This window comes from Schistocerca gregaria, chromosome 1 (assembly GCF_023897955.1).
Source record: "Schistocerca gregaria isolate iqSchGreg1 chromosome 1, iqSchGreg1.2, whole genome shotgun sequence".
Classification (NCBI taxonomy): domain Eukaryota; kingdom Metazoa; phylum Arthropoda; class Insecta; order Orthoptera; family Acrididae; genus Schistocerca; species Schistocerca gregaria.
Window position 1 is genome coordinate 806,816,523 of NC_064920.1, and position 14,387 is coordinate 806,830,909.

The 14,387-nt window shown below is 37.8% G+C and overlaps 1 protein-coding gene across 1 annotated transcript in view; it reads right to left on the reverse strand.

The window, feature by feature from the left end:
• Window positions 1-14,096, reverse strand: part of LOC126270553 (uncharacterized) — a 49,318-nt gene extending 35,222 nt beyond the window's left edge. The window contains exon 1 of the mRNA XM_049974078.1: window positions 12,851-14,096. Within this exon, the coding sequence (XP_049830035.1) occupies window positions 12,851-13,782 (932 nt within the window). The 5' untranslated portion in view covers window positions 13,783-14,096. The remainder of the gene's footprint in view (window positions 1-12,850) is intronic.
• Between the last annotated feature and the right edge of the window lie 291 nt (window positions 14,097-14,387).

A 14,387-nucleotide genomic window follows, 5' to 3' on the forward strand; every position in this document is an offset into this window, starting at 1 on the left:
TTAACAGGTGGCAATGTGAAGTGGAAAATAGAGAACTCTTTCAGAAATAGAGAGCACTCTAACTGGATTCCTCAGTGTGAGTATTATTCTGTTGATCTCTCTTGTAAACAATTTGACACTTAAAATGTACCACTGAGAGCTCATTCTTCTGCTCAAACTGGTGACAGAACTTTAGCCATGTGGAATTTGAAGTAACATTTAGACAGGAAGAACTATATTAATAAAAGGAGATCACACTTTAAGCAACCTACCTTGCATGGCCTTCTGTATACCTTCCTCTAGTTTCGTCAGATTATCGGTAATTGATTGATCTCTCTTGAATACACATTGTTGACAACTAGAAGCTTCTTGTTTTCTAGAACATGTGTTAGTCATTGGCTCACCATGCACACCAATAGGTGTGAAACTACATAATTAAAAAGTGCCACCCTGTGGTAAATACTCTGAGAAGGGCATTACTCATCTGTTTGGGGGGGGGGGGGGGGGGGGGGCAATAATTGCTTTCACCAGTAAAAAATTAGAGGATGGTTTGCTTTGGCAAGTAAGCCTTCAAAGCATGCTGTACTGTGGGCACTACCTGGAGCCACAGTCCTGATTTTTAGATTACTTGAGGTCTGGCATGGACTAAGACAATTTTACTTTTCATTGTTGTTGGAAGCAAAATTCCATCTGCCTATCTCTGTGAACTCTTTGTGGTGATGAGTGGCTGGATCCCTCCAAATTGTGGTGACATCCTACCACTGCGCAGGCAATGTTTACAGTACTTGTGTTATTGGCTCCCTTGTGGGGATACAGCTGGTATTGGCCCTCTGGAACATACTGGAAATGCTCCTGGAGACTTCTCACATTTTTGCAGAACTTTTTGTTTTCTTTTTTATAAGTGTGTAGGAACTGAGGAACTCCTGGTAGTTCTTTATTATTGGTCTTTTTTCATCCCTTGCAACCTGAAATTCTGGTAGCATCTCAGTGGTCAGTTTGCACTTTAGCATTTTCCACACCCCCCAACTCTCCATCATTGCAGTGGCAATTGTGCCACCAAAAGATAGACTCTGGCATGGAAGCATCATCATTGTGGTGGATCATGGTTGTGACAGGGAGCTCTGTGTACCAACGATTTTGGAGGCTCCCTTTTGGTTGCTGCTTTGTCTTTCAACTCTGTTCAGTTGAAGTTTTTGCCTCTGCTGTGATATGGTTTAAGACCTGTTCTGTTTAGAACATCTGTCCCCTATTCTGCAACTTTTGCTTTGAATGTGGATGAAAGAGTAATATTTACTTTTGACTATCTTATTGCAATACATGATTAAACCATGTATGATTGCTAGTACATTGTTTGGTTTTTCTTTGGAGAAGACTGAATTTTTCAGTAGGTACATAGAAGAATGTATGTGATGTTGAATTAGCTCTGGAGGCCAATCTCACAGCAACAGGTTTGAATGAATTTGGGTGGATTTGTGGCTGCTGCATCTTACACTATTCCTTCACCTCCATGTACAATATTTGTTCATAAGTTTGATTTATTGTATCTTATTCTCCTCTACTCCATAACAGATGGTTATCTGATCACAAAAGGGATGAGAGGTAGCTCTTGTTCCAGCTTCATAGATTTACCACGTTTCATGCAGTTAGGCAGGTCATTACACATCAAGCCAATGTGCTGATATTTATAGAAATATAATGATTGAGCAATGTAGGGATATACTATAATACAATGAACTTCTGCTTTCACATATTCTAGTAACACTGGCAAGCTGAATGTGTGTATGAAATCAGCTTTTTCTCTAGTTCCTCATCCACTCAACTTTTTTTCACCTCTCTTTCAGCTCATGGCAACTGACATTACATTATAACATGTTGTAGCTCCTTTACTGTAATAAAATGTTTAAGGTTTCCCAGTTTGTAAAGGACACACTCCCTCACTACTTTCACCCAGTACATGAGATGCCCCTTGTGCTAAGAGTACTTCAATTAGTACAGTACTATGAAGCATCCTTTTCGCTCAGATCATTATAAACATGTAAAGGAAAACATTGTGTAATATGTTCTTGTTATCTAATATTCTGACAATCTATCAATAGGATGACTTCAATGTCAGGCCGCCTCTGGTTGGTGGGTGTTAGTACTCCATAGAGCACAAACAAAATCCTGGCAATGGTATTTGAATTTCAGGATCAATTTCTGTCCAACATGACCCATGGGAAATACATTCCAACTCAAGCAGAGCCCAATGAGTATACCAGAATATGTAGATACAATTGGAAATTTGCTCGGATACAGGACTCTACCACAGATTTCTTGCTTTTCATATATAGTTGTTTTAACCATTAGGCTATCTGAGCACACCTTCAGGCCTGACAAACTTTCACTGTAACTTTTTTTTTCATGTATGATTTCTGAACACCAATACCAGAGGTTGCTCTCTAGAGTATGTGTGTGAACAGCAACACTGGGGAATGGAGTTGGAATTCTGTGGCTTACCCTGCCTCATTGAGTAAATGAATCAAGGGCAGTGAAATGAAATGAATGAATTAATTGATGCTGATGAAATCAATGAAATGCTATGACACAGGAAAGGCTATCACTGCAAAACTTTCAGGTATGCTACACCAACACAAACTTCCAGTGTCATTACATCCAGGTTCAGTGTATCATAACAGTTTGCACTGATTTTCAAGTCAGTCAATGATTTCATTTCATTAAACAGTTTCTCCCCATCAATCTATTCATTTCATCATAAGAATGGTGTTTGGTAGGTTTCTCTTCAACACTCATCCACCTCATTGACAGTTTTATTTGTTTATATATACAAACTCTTACCATCCTTGCGATACAGGTAGATAAGTCAAGAACTTTGATCTCCATAACAAACCAGTTCCACCTTTATGACTAAGATGGATTCCTGAAGCATTCCCAGAGTCTACAGTTGTATAGGACTGGTTGTGCTGACCCTCCTCCAGCTCGAGATCCTCATGTTCATCAAACCAAAACTCAGCCAACAAAGGCTAAACTCTTTAAACTGCACACAATTTATTGTTAATCAGGAGATGTGTAGCTTCTGCAGGCTAAGCCATGGAATGGACATGACAAGCAATCTTACTTGCAATTTAAGTCTGTCAGGAAGTATGCCTGAAGTCGTCAACCTGTCACAAAATACGTCAAAGGTGGATCTATCAAGGTAGCTCATATCTTTGTCTATATTTCTTTAACTAATGGCTGTTAGTAGCGCAACCTATGTCTTCTTAATTAAATGTAATGTATGTGTACTTGTTTATTTGCAGGTACAATGTTTGCTGCCAACATACTCTTTTAGGTTGTTTTTAATTTTCATTATCTGTGTAGTCTTTTCATAAAGTGCTTTGCAAGTAGCCTTTGCCTCATGGTCCAGTGAGGAATCAGACTGTTGTCCTGTACTCTGGTGAGGGAGGTCTTAACAAGCCCCGTATCACATAATGGAAGAGACTGTGAAATTCTAGAAATTCAAAACAAAATCAAAAGAACATCCAGTTAATCACCCGTCCTACAAATTGCAGGATTATCTCTAAATTCAACAACTGACTGTTGCTGTTATCAGGAGGACAGAAAGAACTTAACAGGCACCTGTCAAAAATGTAACTTAACTTTTGTTGTATGTATACAATCTGTTCAGCAAACAGCTAATTACTAAACAGTTTCTAATAGTTAATTTTATTTGTTTCAGCTTCAATTTTTCGGTATCCCTAAAGGTTCTCCTTTGTGATGAGATTTACAGAGCACAATGAATAAATCAAGGGAGTGAGAGATTTTATCACATTAAATCTCTGTGTTCCATTCATAGACTGGGGTGCAATCTCCTGCAGTCTGTCCACGAAGCGAATTCTTTCTGTGTGACTATGCGGTAGATAGTAAACATAAGGTAAATGCCTTGAATCACTATGAGGAAGAAATATGGGTGGCCTTCTCACAGAATCACGTTGCAGACAGTTCGTTGTGTCAAAGTTTGCAACTATTTCAATCAGATGTGATACAGATGATAGAGACAAAGACAGACAGACAGACTGACTATCACCGAGTGAGGTGACATAGTAGTTAGCACTCTGGACTCTCAAGAAAAATAAAAACCATATACCAATGTGAAGGAATATCATACACAATAAAAAAGACTTCTTTTAAAAATAATCAAAATATAATCCATGGAAATCAGTTACATATACAGGGTTAACCTGAACTCCACCGAAAAACGTTCAGAGATGGCAGTATGTACGAAAGTAAGGAAAATATGTCCGGTAAATATGGATTCTTAAGTGCATACCTCAAGAGCTGTAAGCACTGTTTCATCTTCGTCACTGTGAAACATATTTCTTCTACAGAACAAGTTCTCATAGGTCTTAAGGTATGCATTTTAAAGCCCATTATACTATCACCTCTGTAAGTTTGTCAGTGGGGTTCTGTTTTACCCTGTATTTAGCAATGCATTCATATGCCAAAGAGGAGTCAGGAGACCTCTACAAAGAGTTAGAGAAACAAATAAATGATGAAGTACTATAACATGATGCCAATGACAGATTTTTAATGTGAAAGTAGTACAATAACTAAAGAATAATTCATCAGGGGGAATGTTTAGTCGTGATACAAGAAGTCACATGTTGGCAGACTTTACTGAGAAGATCATCATATTTGTCCTTAACTGATTCAAAAGGAGCTAAAAATGAAACGGACTACATTTTACAAGTTTTGAACAGCAACTAAACAGACAAGTGAGATCCAGAGTACAAATACACACAAAGCTAGAAGGGAACAAATTCATCAGGGAAGAAATTTTATATAGATAAAAGTTTTCAATTCAATTTAATTTATTGCTCATAACACGTAATTTTAAATGCATGTGCGGGTCTTCAGTCCAGAGACTGGTTTGATGCAGCTCTCCATGCTACTCTATTCTGTGCAAGCTTCTTCATCTCCCAGTACCTGCTGCAACCTACATCCTTCTGAATCTGCTTAGTGTATTTACCTCTTGGTCATCCTCTACGATTTTTACCCTCCATGCTGCCCTCCAATACTAAATTGGTGATCCCTTGATGCCTCAGAATATGTCCTACTAACCAATCCCTTCTTCTAGTCAACTTGTGCCACAAATTTCTCTTCTCCTCAATTCTATTCAATACCTCCTCATTAGTTATATGATCTATCCATCTAATCTTTAGCATTCTTCTGCAGCACAACATTTCGAAAGCTTCTATTCACTTCTTCTCTAAACTATTTATTGTCCATGTTTCACTTCCATACATGGCTACACTCCATAAAATTCCTTTCAGAAAAGACTTTCTGACAAATCTATTCTCAATGTTAAATTTCTCTTCTTCAGAAACGCTTTCCTTTCCATGGCTAGTCTACATTTCATATCCTCTCTACTTCAACCATCATTGGTTATTTTGCTCTGCAAATAGCAAAACTCTTCTACTACTTGAAGTGTGTCATTTCCTAATCTAATTCCCTCAGCATCACCCAATTTATTTTGACTACATTCTGTTATCCTCATTTTGTTTTTGTTGATGTTCATCTTATATCCTCCTCTCAAGACACTGTCCATTCTGTTCAACTTTATTTCTTCTCCATGGATTTTAATTCCTACTCCAAATTTTTCTTTTGTTTCCTTTCTTTATTGCTTGCTCAATATACAGACTGAATAACATCAGGGATCGGCTACAACCCTGTATCACTTCTTTCCCAACCACTGCTTTCCTTTCATGCCCCTAGACTCATAACTGCCATCTGGTTTCTGTACAAATTGTAAATAGCCTCTCACTCCTGGTATTTTACCCCTGCCACCTTCAGATTTTGAAAGAGTATTCCAGTCAACGTTGTCAAATGCTTTCTCTAAGTCTACCAATGCTAGAAACATATGTTTGCCTTTCCTTAAACTATTTCCAATATAAGTGGTACACTCAGTATTGCCTTACACGTTTCAACATTTCTATGGAATCCAAACTGATCTTCCCCGAGGTTAACTTCTATCAATTTTTCCATTCGTCTGTAAAGACTTAGTGTTAGTATTTTGCAGCTGTGACTTATTAAACTGATTGTTCGGTATTTTTCACATCTGTCAACACCTGCTTTCTTTGTGATTGGAATTATTACATTCTTCTTGAAATCTGAGGGTATTTCACCTGTCTCATACATCTTGCCCACCAGATGGTTGAGTTTTGTCAGGACTGGCTGTCCCAAGGCTGTCAGTTGTTCTATTGGAATGTTATCTACTCCCAGGGCCTTGTTTCAGCTTAGGTCTTTCAGTGTTCTGTCAAATTCTTCACACAGTATCATATCTCCCATTTCATCTTTATCTATGTCCTCTTCCATTTTCATAATATTATCCTCGAGGACATCGCTCTTGTACAGACCCTCTATATACTCCTTCCACCTTTCTACTTTCCCTTTTTTGCTTAGAACTGGGTTTCCATCTGAGCCCTTGATATTCATACAAGTGGTTCTCATTTCTCCAAAGGTCTCTAATTTTCCTGTAGGCAGTGTATCTTACCCGTAGTGATATATGTCTCTACATCCTTAAACTCGTCCTCTAGCTATCCCTGCTTAGCCATTTTGCACTTCCTGTCGCTCTAATTTTGAGATGTTTGTATTCCTTTTAGCCTGCTTCATTTACTGCATTTTTATAATTTCTCCGTTCATCAATTAAATTCAATATTTCTTCTTTTACCAAGGATTTCTACTAGCCCTCGTCTTTTTACTTAATTGATCCCCTGGTGCACTCACTATTTCATCTCTCAAAGTTACCCCTTCTTTTACTGTATTTCCTTCCCCCATTATTGTCAATTGTTCCCTAGTGCTCTCCCTGAAACACTCTACAACCTCTAGTTCTTTCCATTTATCCAGGTCACATCTCCTCAAATTCCCTCCTTTTTGCCAGTTTCTTCAGTTTTAATCTGCAGTTCATAACTAACAGATTGTGGTCAGAGTCCACATCTGCCCCTGGAAATTTCTTACAATTTAAAACCTGGTTCCTAAATCTCTGTCTTATCATTACATAATCTACCTGAAACCTTCCAATATCGCCAGGCCTCTTCCATGTATACAACCTTCTTGCATGATTCTTGAACCAAGTGTTAGCTATGATTAAGTTATGCTCTGTGCAAAATTCTACCAGGCAGCTTCCTCTTTCATTACTTACCCCCATTCCGTATTCACCTACTACTTTTTCTTCTCTTCCTTTTCCTACTATCAAATTCCAGTCACCCACAACTATTAGATTTTTGACTCCCTTCACTATCTGAATAATTTCTTTTATCTCGTGATACATTTCATCAATCTCTTTGTCATCTGCGGAGCTAGTTGGCAAATAAACATACTACTGTGGTAGGCATGGGCTTTGTGTCTGTCTTGGCTACAATAATGCATTCACTATGCTGTTCATAGTATTCATTATTAAACCTACTCCTGCATTACCCCTATTTGATTTTGTTTTTATAACCGTGTACTTACCTGACCAGAAGTCTTGTTCCTCCTGCCACTGAACTTCACTAATCCCCACTATATCTAGCTTTAACCTATTGATTTCCCTTTTTAAATTTTCTAACCTACCTGCCCGATTAAGCGATCTGACATTCCACGCTCCAATACATAGAACACCAGTTTTCTTTCTCCTGATAACGATGTCCTCCTGAGTAGTCCCTGCCTGGAGATCCAAATGGGTGACTATTTTACCTCCAGAATATTTTACCCAAGAGGGAGCTAACATCATTTAACCATACAGTAAAGCCTCATGTCCTCAGGAAAAATTACAGCTGTAGTTTCCCCTTGCTTTCGGCCGTTCGCAGTACCAGCACAGCAAGGCCGTTTTGGTTAGTGTTACAAGGCCAGATTAGTCAATCGTCCAGACTGTTGCCCCTGCAACTACTGAAAAGGCTGCTGCCCCTCTTCAGGAACCACACATTTGTCTGGCCTCTCAACAGATACCCCTCCATTGTGGTTGCACCTATGGTACGGCTATCTGTATCACTGAGGCACACAAGCCTGCCCACCAACGGCGAGGTCCATGGTTCATGGGGGGGAGTTTCTAGAATATATATGGCATAAACTGTGAGAATATTGTGTCTAATGAATAGGGGTAAGTAAAGCATGTTAGATCATACATACTACACATTTGTATATTGCACATACATAGATGAAAGAGGCAGTTACTTAACAAAAGTAGTCAAGTAAAAAGTTGTAAACCTTGCACACCCAAGGGGAGAACAGGAAGAAAATCTCACATGCAATAAGACAGCTAACAAGTACTGTTCCCACCTGAATTGCGCAGGTGGGAATTGTCACTGCAATATATCTTATGTTCCTGTAACCTCCTGGCCTCAGCCTTCAATAATCACTGACCTTCATCCATGTATCCCCTTCCCTCTTGCCACTCTAGCATTACCCAGGCTCCTATGCCACCTGCACGTCTAGTCTTTTTACTTCTATTTCTTTTCTGTCACCTCCCCCCCCCCCCCCACCTGCCCTACCCTCTCCCATAAACAGCACTTTTCCGTGTGCGTGCTTGAAGAAGGCCTTTTGGCCGAATGCTTACTTGCTTAGCAGATGTTTTGTTGTACCTGTCTGCAAGTAAATGACTCCACTATAAGGTAAGAAGCAGTCTACCCTTTCCATAATATTGTCATTCTTCCATCTTGGATTTTCCATTGTTTGATTTTGTTTCTCTCTAAAAATGGTTAAAGTTGGAGACATAATGATACATAAACGTTCAAATTGCTTCAGAACGTTTGCAGAGGAAGGTAAGTTACAGAACTAGACAGTACTTTAATTATTCAACTTCACAGCAAAAGGAACATACAAATAAATTCACCAAACTCGTTTGAAAAATATACAAAATTTTCACTAAAACTATCAAGATGATTTTACTCCACAGAAAAAAGTATTACAATTAACTTTTCAGATTCTGATCCCTCCCATCACCTATAAAAGCAATTGAAGTTCTGATGACTAATCCTTATGATGGATACGAAAAAAACGGGTAATAATGTCTGGAACACACACTGATTTAAACACAGAATTTGACTGTCACTTGACATGATCATAAAAGTAGTAAATACACAGTGACATTGAAAATAAACTACTTAGTTTATTAAAATATTATTTAAGCAATATGTTACAGATGAATCATGTAAATAAGTTGTGATCGGCAACACTACTAATAAAAAAAAGAGGAATATCTCAAGGCTCTTTTCGTGGACATCATCTGTTCAGTGTGTACATTAATAACTTTTCGAATCCTACACATCTAAGAATATACTATATACTGATGAAATAGAAGTTTATTGTCTCATAACATACAATTTCAAGCCATTTACTTTAAAGTACAGGAGACTTGCCAAAACACAAAAATTGGTTTACAATTTTCCTTATAATACCAGCAATATAATATACAGTACTGAATAATTACATAATGAAGCAATTAATTTTCTTCAAAAGTAACAAACTTTTTAAGATTAACAGTCCTAAGTACTCGCTCTCTCCTGCTCAAATTTTCAGGTTGTCATTTATGAATTCTTCTACTGAATAGTAACATTCCTGCACTAGTTTCTTATATAAGGATGTTCTCGGTGTTTCTAAATGCATGCTGAGCAATTCTCTTCCTTTCACTGTGTTATAAATTTTCATACCCGTATAATGTGGAGTTTGAGCATAAAGTTTTAAACTGTGGGTGGGCAGCATAAAATTATTTTGATTTCTGGTGTTGTAATCATGTTGAAAATGATTTGCCACAAATAAATCAGGGTCATTGTGTGTGTGTGTGTATATATATATATATATATATATATATATATATATATATAACAGAAAGAAACTTCCACATGGGAAAATATATTAAAAACAAAGATTCCAAGACTTACCAAGCGGGAAAGCGCCGGCAGACAGGCACATGAACAAAACACACAAACACACACACAGAATTACGAGCTTTCGCAACTGGCAGTTGCTTCGTCAGGAAAGAGGGAAGGAGAGGGAAAAATGAAAGGATGTGGGTTTTAAGGGAGAGGGTAAGGAGTCATTCCAATACCGGGAGCGGAAAGACTTCCCTTAGGGGAAAAAAAGGACAGGTGTACACTCGCACACACACACACACATATCCATCCGCACATACACAGACTGTATGTGTATGTGCGGATGGATATGTGTGTGTGTGTGTGTGTGTGTGTGTGTGTGCGAGTGTACACCTGTCCTTTTTTTCCCCTAAGGGAAGTCTTTCCGCTCCCGGTATTGGAATGACTCCTTACCCTCTCCCTTAAAACCCACATCCTTTCATTTTTCCCTCTCCTTCCCTCTTTCCTGACGAAGCAACTGCCAGTTGCGAAAGCTCGTAATTCTGTGTGTGTGTTTGTGTGTTTTGTTCATGTGCCTGTCTGCCGGCGCTTTCCCGCTTGGTAAGTCTTGGAAAAAATATATATATATATATATATATATATATATATATATATATATATAGTGAGGAAAACTTAGTATACTCTGATGTTTTAGGAGAAGACAACATGATTTTCTTCATCCTACATTGTGCATATTTCTAACGATGGTTTTACCACAGTAGAGAATTTACAAAGAGTATTAGATAAAACAGAAATGATTCAGATGAGTAGTGTCACTCAATCAGAAGTGCATACACCAGACAAAAACAGAATAAGTACTTGGCAATACTTTTTCTGGCCATAGGCCAAAATCTTTCCTGTGAAGGGCACACTAATTATGTGGCAAACTAGCTGACAGTTTTTTATTATATAAATTAAGAAACTGTGTAAGCAGACAGTTGTTACTCAACTCATGCTTGCTTTATTCCACTCTCATTTGCAGTGTAGAATATTACTTAGGGGTGATTGCCCAGGAGCTAATGTATTTTCAGGTGTCAGAAGCAAGGAATCAGATGTATCTCAGGATCAGCTTCCTGCAGAAACTACTTTAAATGTCTCAGGATAATGACAGTGCCTAGCCTATACATACATAATTGTTTAATATATGTTAGAGGAAAAATTCAACAAAAGATGTCACGTGCATGTAAACAATAACAGAAAAATTCACTTGTTGGATTTGCCTTCCTTGAGACTTGTTAATCCGTAATAACTAAGTGCTTAAGCAGAATTTTTTTTCAGTTAGTTACCACACTCAGCCTGCACAGCAACACTAAACAAATATAAGAGCTAACATACAACAAATCCTATTCAACAGAAGCATTCCTAGAAACTAATCATCATAATATATATGTTTGTCTCAAGTGATAAAGGAAACTCTTTGGTTCTTAAATAAGGAAGTTATTTCCTGAATGACTGATTACTCCATAAAAGTTTACTCATGTGTAAACTTTGATGAGTCCAACTACATGAAGAATACTGAAAGGTGAATGAAGATTCTATACTATTGACAATCGGGCTACAAGTAGACAAATGAATAAGTTGACTTTGAAGTGGATATAGGGCTAAAAAAATTATACTTAAATGACCCTTGAGAAACTTGATTTAACGATGTAAGTATGCTGAATAATATATACATCATTGCTACAGCTTTCCTCGAGTATAGTGACAAATTCAGAATTAGTACAGGAGACATACCAGGAGATTCCATATCATCAAATCATTCTCGGCATTCCTAGAAATAATTTTCAGCCACAACACTGGGGGATTTAAAAAAGGAGGTTGAGTTTATGGAACATAACTGAACCTCTTGTTTTCCTCATGACACTGTACAGTTTGCCTCTACAACAAATAAACTTCAACGATGAAGGGAAGAACTTAATACCTTACAGTAAGTTTTAAGGTATACCTGAACATTAACTATAATAAGATAACAATTACTGTGTTTTTGAATTTGGAGACTCACTGCATTGACAAATAAATAAATAATAAAAAATAAACAGAAGAGTAAAAAGGGCCTGGTGTGGTTTTGATAAACTAAATCATTTACAAAACCAAGCTTTCCATGTGTCTGAAACATGGAGTTTGAAGTCTGTGTGTATCACCAGCCCTGTTTAATGAAGTCCAGAATTGACTTACAGTGAAAGAGTTCAATTGCTGCATGACCAATGTAGACAAGCATGCTTTTAACTATTAGAGGACTGAATAACAAACTGATGTAAATAAAATTATTACTTTACTGAAAAGGAAATGAACATGAGCAGTACATGTAACAAGGCAAATTGATGGGACACAAATCATGGAAGTTCTTTGTTGGATTCTAGGAGATGATAAATGATCCACATGATGACCTATGGGAAAGTGGATAAATGACATTAGGAAACGAGCAACACAAATGTATATAGGGCACACTGCAGGGAAAGGTCCGAAGTACCCAAAACAAGCACTGGATGCTGAACGACTGATGACCGTTCATGCTTATGAAATAGTGGTTGGATTGTATTCAGTAATGTTTTACCTTTAATATTTTGGTTCCTACATATCACACTGTACAGATTATCCAATCAGAGCACTAAATCTATTGTTTAGATTATTACTTACATATTACATGGGGGAAAATACTTTTCTTTACACTGCAAATTTTCTTTTCATCTACAGTTACCTGGAGTATTTATTATTTCTAATAATTGATTAGAAACACATGTAGTTCTAATGCAAGTGTTTAAGAACAGCCTGACAACAGTATCAGGGGTATAACTTAATGTAAATCTGTATTGTGGTAGCTATTTAATTACACAAATATGGATGGCTGTCTTTCATTTTTGTATGTTATAATTCAGACTGCTCCTTGCAGTTTAGAAAATCTGATAGTAAATCTCTTCTGACGAAACAAAAATTACTATTTAAGTACTATAATTAAGCTATTTAATTGCACAGTGTTGGAAGTAAATGCTGGCAGGACACAAACATACCTATAGCAGCTGTCATCCATGAAGTACTTTGAATCTACTTTTGTCTGATTTGTCAAGTATGGTACAACATCTTCCACTGTCTTAGCCCAAGTATATAAACAAGCACTGCCGAAAATAGCGAGCCCTCCACCTCCCAAAGCAACATGAGCCTCCATTGCAGATAGCATTTCTGCATATGTATTTGGAACAGTTCCATCAGTTGGTGGGTTGTACCGAGTACATGACAGAAATGCCAAGAACTTTCTATTATTGCTGCCTAGAGAAGACATCATTAGTTCTCTCCCAAAGTGTTCCCACAGTTCATGCGGCTTCATTTTTCGCGCTTTTTCGTGTGAAAGTTGACTGTGAAAAGTGACACAGTCTGGAGCTGATGGGTCTATGTCTGTTTCGAGTTGAAAAGTCTTACGACCAAAATTACAGTCATACAGTTTCTCTGCAATAACAGTTTGAATCAATTTAGCTCCAAGTGCTATTCTTTCGCAAGCACTTCTGATTGAATTTTCAACGCCGGCAGGAGCTTGGAATTTACCGTCGTGACCATGGCATACGATATAAAGCGGAATAACAGAAAGTGATGTTTTCCTAGGTTTGTAATGAAGTTTTAACTCTAACGTTCGTCCACAACATTCTATAACGAGTTCATTTTCTTCTAAACCTAACTCAACTAGGCATTTGAACCTAAAATTTATAATAGGCCATTGCGTAGTTTTAGACAAGCCCGAAAAATTGTTAAACTGCTTTATTTTACAGTTTTGAGGAACACACAGACTATTGTTTTTATTGGTTACTCCACCTTTAATAAGAACTACAGAATAACACAATACTTCTCCGCAATGCAGATTGGAGACAAAGATATCGTGATCTGCACTATTACAAGTACTAATCCCTGTTCCCTGCGTATTTACTTTCTCCATCTCCCAATCGAGATGCATAGCCTACAAAGTCACTTACAAATGAACTCAAATTACTATCGACACATACATATTTCACATACAATAGACCTGCAGCCTTTACTACTTGTCACTTAATTGAGCCTCTCCACGCCTCCCTCCCACGAACGAAACTAATTTTGACAGACAGGGTTGCCACAATGCATAAGTAAAAGTGCCCGGTCGACAACCAATGATCTTGTCACACAAGAGTTTGCACAGATCGATCGTAGCGTGTTGACGTAAGTTGAGCGAAAATGAGAGACCTGCGCAGACATAGAAGTTGGAGTTGGAGGTTTGAACAAAACTGCTCAGCTGTGGGTGCAGCAGATCACAACTGCACAGACAGATTGTAGTGTACGAACCGGAGATCACTGCAAATCTGGGGCGCAAAATGGGTTTCAGTCAGCTGTTTATTTAGTCTAGTAGTTTCTCGCCTTTGATTACATAGTAATTTTAAAGTGTAGAACAAATGTCTTTATGTCTGTCTATGAACAAAAACTTGTTAGGTCATCAGACTACCGGTTTCGGTCAGTAATGAATATCTTCAGATCTGCAGAGAAACATGGGAAAAACATAAATACAACTGGTGAATTGTCTACAGCTTA